The sequence below is a fragment of the Terrapene carolina genome, unplaced genomic scaffold (assembly GCF_002925995.2).
Source record: "Terrapene carolina triunguis isolate 2854851 unplaced genomic scaffold, T_m_triunguis-2.0 Scaffold96, whole genome shotgun sequence".
NCBI classification, from domain to species: Eukaryota; Metazoa; Chordata; order Testudines; family Emydidae; genus Terrapene; species Terrapene triunguis.
In genome coordinates this window covers 71,825,918-71,832,985 of record NW_020664447.1, presented here as the reverse complement: position 1 = coordinate 71,832,985, position 7,068 = coordinate 71,825,918, and the positions used below count along the sequence as shown (strand labels likewise).

Genomic DNA, 7,068 nt, shown 5'->3' with positions numbered 1-7,068 from the left:
TTCTCCCTGTCCCCTGACCGCCCCCGGAACCCCTGCCCCTGACTGCCTCCCGCTACCCCATCCAACCCCCCCTCTCCTTCCTGACTGCCTCCTGGGGACTCCTGCCCCCATTCACCCCCCCCCGTTCCCTGCCCTCTGCTGACTGCCCTGACCCCATCCTGCCCCCTGACCACCACCCCGAACTCCTTGCCCTCTATACACTTCCCCCCCCCCCCCCCCCCCCCCCCCCCTACCCTCCCCCCCGGGGCCCCGGGGGCTGGCGGCGCCACAGCCGCCCCCCCCCGAGCACCAGGACAGCCAGCTGTGCCGCCCGGCTGGAGCCAGCCACGCCACCGCGCAGCACAGAGCACCGGGTCAGGCCGCGGTTCTGCAGCTGCGCTGCCCCAGGACCATTGCGTCGGCAGCGGCGCGAGCTGAGGCTGTGGGGGAACAGCAGGGGAAGGGCCCGTGGGCCAGATGTGGCCCGTGGGCCAGATGTGGCCCGTGGGCCAGATGTGGGCCAGATGTGGCCCGTGGGCCAGATGTGGCCCACAGGCCGTAGTTTGCTCGCCTCTGATGTAGTAGGTACTCCAAGGTGTCCTGGATAGAAGATTACATTGGTTGGATCCCACAGGCCACAGACCACACAGAAGACCTCTTCCACTTTGCTAAGTAAGCCATCCTAGTAGAGGACTTCCTTCTAATGCGTAGGACTTGTTGGACACTGAGCACTGCTCTTTCTCTTCATTAAACCATGCAGCAGCCACGCTGTAAGGTATAGGAAGGTAAGTGCAGGATGGAGAGTGATGCCATGGTTCTGAGTGAGCAGGTTGCAATGGGGAAGAAGTGGTATGGGAGGCTGAACCAACGGTACAAGACGGTCCAAGAACCAGTACTGCCTCGGCCATGCTGGAGCAATGAGGATGAGCTTGGCCTGATCCACCTTGAGCTTGAGAATGACCTGAGGAATGATCGGGATAGGGGAGAACGTATAGAGAAGAGTCGACTGCCAGCTACAGTGGAAGACATCAGAGAGGGAGCTTGGGTTGAGACACCCCCACCAAGAGCACATTAGGTGACACTTCCTGTTTTTGCTCATCACAAACAGGTTGACCATGGGAATGCCCCATGTTGCAAGGATGACCTGGAGGACCCTCGCCTTCAGGGACCACTTGTGACTCAGGTAGAAAACCCCACTTAGATGGTCCATGAGACAATTCTGCATGCCAGGCAAGTGGACAGCTATCCACTTGAGAGTGATGTCCTCTTAAATGCAGAATTGCCCAGGTTGATCATCTCTAGGCACAGTAACCTAGAGTGTGCTCCCCCTTGTTTGTTCACACAGTACATTGCGGTGGTATTGTCGGTGAGTATGTGAACCATGCATTGTGGATTGCCCAAAGCTCCAGCACTCTGCTATGGAGTGAGGCTTTCTGTTCCAACCACAGACACTGTACTCCCAGCGAGTCCAGATGTACTCCCCAACCCTGAAGGGAAGCATCGTAACTACTGATTTATTTGGAGAGAGCCAACTGAAGGGGATGCCCTGCCATACATTGTGTGGGCATGCCCACCACTGTAAGGGGTACAGGACTAGTGGGGGAAGGTGAACCAATCTGTCCAGAGAATGCACGGCAAGGTGGTAGACCATCTACCACATGTGAAGGGGGTGAAAGTACAGCCTCGCAAATTCGACTACATGTGTACAAGTGGATATGTGGCTCAACAGGCTCAGACACACCTGGACTGTTGTGGAGGGCTGAGAATGTAGACCAAGGCAGAGATGTTGAATTGCATGGACGTGATCAGTCAGCAGGAACACCCTTAAGATTGTGGAATCTAACAGGGCCCCAATGAACTCGATTTTTGATGGGAGCGAAGGTTGACTTTATGGTGTTTAAAATGAGACCCAGACGGTTGAGCAAACACAACATGGTGTTGGTGTAGGCAACAATTTCCTCTCTGGAGCTGCTTCTTAGTAGCCAGTCATCAAGGTACGGGAAGATGTGGATTCCCTTCCTCCTGAGATATGCCATAACCATGGCCATGCATCTGGTGAAAACTCAGGGGACAGAAGAGATGCCAAATGGGAAAACCATATACTAAAAGTGGAGTTATCCTACAATGAAATGGAGACACTTCCTGTGGCTTGGTAGAATCACCACATGAAAGTAGGTCCAGAGCAGCAAACCAGTCATTCTGAGACAGCGCAGGGAGGCTAGTCAATAGAGTAAACATTTGGAACCTCATGTATTTGATAAACTTGATGAGACCACAAAGATTGAGGATGGGTCTTATTCCACCCTTGGCTTTGGGTATCAGGAAGTACTAGAAGTAGAAGTCTGGTGTTCTGACAGAACTTCCTCCAGGCTCCACCACTCCCAATGCTAGCTGAGAGCAGACCTGCTCGATGAGCAGTGTCTCATGAGAACGGTCCCTGAAGAGGGTTGGAGAGGGGAGAGGAGGTGTAGAGAGCAACTGGATGGCATAACCCAATCTGACAGTGTCTAGGACCCAGTTGTGGAAAGTAATTGATCCTCAAACATTATTAACGTGGTCCAGCCTGTCCCCAACGGAGTAGGGGGAAGAAGGTTTAGCAATGACTGGAACAGTGCTCTGGACCAAGGAGTCAAAATGAGCACACAGAAGGTACAGGGGGAAGACACATGGACTGGCCAAACCCTAAGCTTGACTACTTTCTCTTGTGGGAACGATCCCTTTTTCTAGGGTAGTCCTGCTGTTTCGGGGGGAAGAAATGCACAAAGGAGTGCTGCAGGCAGTACTACTGCTGCTGAGCACCATAGTGGTGCCTCTGTGTCAACAATGTGTACCTCCGCAAGAACCTCAAGATAGCCCTGGAATCCTTAAAGGAGCACTAGTGTGTCATTGATCTTTTCCGAGAACAAGGTCCATCCGTCAAAAGGCAAGTCCTCAATGGCTTGCTGGACATCATGTGCAATTCCAGAGTTTTGCAGTCAGTAAGCCCTCCTCGCAGTGATTACAGAAGCCATCACCCTGGTCAAAGTGTCTATAACATCAAGAGCAGACTGCAGGGATGTCTTGGGCACCAAGCAGCCTTCCATGACAAACACCCAAAACTCCTCACACAAGGTCTCAGGCCCACGAATTTGTACATAGCTGTCCAATTAAGGAAATTATATTTGGACACCAAGACTTGTTGATTGGCGATCCACATATGTAGGGACAAGGACCTTCTGGGCTGGAAACTCTACACGTCCAACAGCTTGGAGTCTCTGTCGTTAGCAGTGGACTTTCTGCCCTGTCGAACCGTGTCATTCACCACCATTACAACCAGGGAATCGGAATAGAACTCCTCAAATCCCTGCACAGGAACAAAATAGCAATTCTCCATGCACTTAACCAATGGCAATACCGAGGCTGGTGTGCTCCAGAGGGCTTTTGCTGGTTCAAGGAATGCATCATTGATTGGGAGGGCAACTCTCCCAGAGACAGATGGCTGCAGAATGTCCACCAATTTGTGGGTGTTCTCATGTAGGAACTCTGCCTGAATGTCAAGGGACCTGGCTACAATGTAAAAGGTCTCAGTATGCCTTAAAGTCCTCCAGTATGGAAGGGGAGGATGAATCAGACAGAACAGCATCATCGGAGATGAGGACGATGTTCTTGATTGAGCCAAAGCCGGATCTTGCTCCCGGGATGACTTACCCAGATGGGAGGACTCCGGAGGCTCTACAAGGGGGAGGCCCACTGATGCCTGGGCTTGCAGCTGATCTGCAACCATCACTGTTGATTTGGTGAATGATCTCGCCATTGAATGTAATGAGGAGTGGGATCTCTGCAAGCGAGGGGCATCCCACTGAGTCCAAGGAGGCCACTGACATGAGTAGGACATCGCTGGCCAGTAGGCACCAGGTCAGGGACCTCTGTCCTGACCACAGGGTGCATGCCAATCCTGGGAGCCATAACAGTCCATTAGTGGCCCACAGTGCTCATTGAGTGATGTGGAGCAGGAGGAGGATGACCCCGACTTGAATGCAGAAGAGTTCTGGGATCTTGGTGACTGGGTGGAGCAACAGCAGAGGAAGAGAGTAGGTGATCTGATTCATCCATCGCCCAGAATGAGGCAGGAAGTGGTGCCTCAGATGAGAGCACATGCCTGTGCCGAAGGCAGTGTCGGTCCTGACGTGAATACTGGTACCAGGGTGCCCAAGTGTATAGATGTCAAGTGTGCTTTATTATCTTAACTAGGCACTTGGCCAGAGCACTAAAAGCAACTGTATTTGAGAGGTAACTGCCAGCAGAAAACACAAACTGGAATTTCTTGCTCAGTTTTTATCTTTTTACACTAACGGAGTAAGGTGTGCTCAAGAAATTTGCTGCAGTGTTTAACTGTTCCAAGGTTTACAGTTAGAGCCATAATAGCCTCTCGACAGAGAATTTGTAATTTTCTTTCTTCCTACAGAGCTGTTTCCATTAGTTTTATCTGAATGAATGTTAGCACTGAACCTTCAAGGGTCCTTCCCATTATCAAGACTGCCAGCTGTAGAACTTGGTAATACAAATGCAAGACAGGATTTGCTCTGTGAGATACTGTGTTTAATTACAATACCTCATTACCAGGGGATTTTGATTAAAATTCCCCTTGATTTTAGGTCATGTAGAATTAAAGGGAAATTAGAGGTGGGATGTAAGTGAAAAATCATTGAAGAATGAAAAGTAACTCATTTCAATTGAGAGATGTTTTGCTAGGTCACAGGACAACCCCATAAGGGTAAGAGCTAGAAAAATATGGTTTCAGTTTCAATTATACCAGGTAACAAAAAATAACTTAAAAGTGCATGCACTGTTCTGAGAAACTTTTTGTAATACCTGATGATTTAAGCACATGATATGAAGAAACAGTCCTGAGTATCCTGTTTTTGTTGTATTTGTCTAATCTGGAATATTAATTTAGTTTTTCTAGTGTTAAATAACAAACCCGTCACTGTGATTATTGTGAGATATTTTGATGGAATTTTAAGTAGAACCTATTGTGATCCCAGTAGAAATACTACTGTGATGAATACAGGATGGATGGATAGACAGAAGTTGCCTAGGACTTTGCTTGCAGATCACACAAACAGTATTGACTTTTTGCAAGCCCTTATGTTGGTCATTCTGCCAATGAACATTTAGGAAATCCAGACTGGTGTGTTATTGACACAGTATACCAGACCCCGCTCTCTTAATGATGTTCCTTTTTATTATCAAAGAAAAAGTATAACTATGACTCTTCCCTGCCATTTTAATTCATTCTCATTTTGAAAACCTCCACAGGATTACAGATTTACACCTAGTTCTGAGTTGTATTGGTGAAATATGTTTGCAACTTCAGAACTTCAATTATCTCTCCCTTCTTTAATTTAGAAATATCTGAAACAGTAGACATCAAATCTGGTAAATAAAGTTCACTCCTGGGCTTCAACCTGTCATAATCAATTTCAGCCAAGAACACTTTTATAGTTGGCTCCCTCAAATGGAAACTTTTATAGATTTCCAATTATAATCTTACTGTCAGGCATCAAATCAGTTTCTACCAAAATAAACATAATAAGGAGGGAAGAAAGGTTATATTTCAAGACAGAGGGTAGTGGTACTGTAAGTTGAAAAAACAATGAAACCCTGTTAGGGGACTGGAGAACCCCTCCCCTCCCAAAATGCACCTTTACATGCTCCTGTGTCCTGGGGACGTGGCACCTTTGCCCTTGTTTTAATGTTTATCTTCTTACCACCTGTTTCACATTTTCTAGCAGTTGGGGGAGCCATGGTTGGGCATGTCTGGACATGCTAATTATGTGACATGTGACCATCACAAGACACATGAGTAACTTAGAATCTATACCGGGTGTTAAGAGCTTCTCTTTGTGGTGTTATGGTGACAGACTCTGAACAGGGAGAAACGTTCATCTGCCCACAACCAGTATGCCTTGCTGGATCACCCAGCAGGGAGGGCGATTGTTTACTTTATTTGGTGTAATATAGCCTAGGATCATGTAATCTATTGTAGTTTTCAACAAATGGTTAAAATCCAACTGGTCTCTCTCAAACTTAACTGAATTGCTTTAGGGGAAAGGCAGCTTGTAACACCCTAGAATTGTTTATATTGAACCTTCAAATTGTTTATACTACTGATTCTGTCGAAATACTCAAAAAAAACCCAGCAGCATATGTATTCAGAGGACAAAGTCTACATATTTTTGAATATTTTTAAAATGATTTTCATGCCGGTGAAAGGGGTCTGTCAGCCACTGAGAGTGAAATCTTTTTTAATCCAAGGAACAGGTACAATACAGATACTTTCAGTATACAAGATTTCTCATGTTGCCCCATTAATTTGCCTCAACCCCATTCTGGATGGCACATCTATAAGAATAAGAAGGAGGTTCAGTTTTCCATTCTCACATAATCAGTGTACCCTTTTCTGAGAAAGTTGGTTGTGGTATGTGCTCTTGTCCACTAGGAATTGGACTTGGAGCCCAAACTCATTTCCTGTAGCCCATTAAATAGCCATGTGATAGTAGTGGTTTTGAACCAGTGACCAATAGCTGAAGGTTTCAACATCCCATTAGCAATCCTCTAACCTATCCACAGAGAATACCTTAGTAATGGATGGAAGTGCTGATGCCCAGTTTGCCTTCTTGGACAATCTGGGGAACCCAATAGCTTTCCTCAGATAGCGATCATGTATTTCACAGGTGTTGAGGATATACAGAGCACAAGCAACAGCATAGCCTCCCCAGTTAGAGACCCCTGCAAGAGAAAGTCACTATGAAACTGGACAGTAAAAATTAAATGTAAAAAGTTTTTTAAAAGTTGTGAGTGAACCTAATCCACATAAGTCTCAAACGGTGGGGGAGAGGTAGGAATGTCCTAATAATATTCATTTGGAACAAGAAGGGTTTTTTAATGAAATGTTTTAAGATCGTACAAACATTTCATACAGTACATTGTACACACCCTACCAGTTTACTAAATTCTGAAAAGTTACTGTACTACTCAATCTAGAGCTATGATTTGAAATTAACTACGTTGAAAAACTCAGCTGTAAGGGCTAAAGACTGGAGATGT

General features: G+C 46.7%; 1 protein-coding gene across 3 annotated transcripts in view; it reads right to left on the bottom strand.

Moving 5' to 3' along the window:
- The window catches only part of DGLUCY (D-glutamate cyclase), a 90,034-nt gene that overhangs the window by 6,352 nt on the left and 76,614 nt on the right, over positions 1-7,068 (bottom strand). For all 3 annotated transcript variants that reach the window (XR_003369774.1, XM_026651495.1, XM_026651494.1), the window contains exon 12: positions 6,599-6,750. Coding sequence is in view for 2 of the 3 variants with exons in the window: in XM_026651495.1 (XP_026507280.1) it covers positions 6,599-6,750 (152 nt within the window). In the remaining variant the exon portion in view is untranslated. The remainder of the gene's footprint in view (positions 1-6,598; positions 6,751-7,068) is intronic.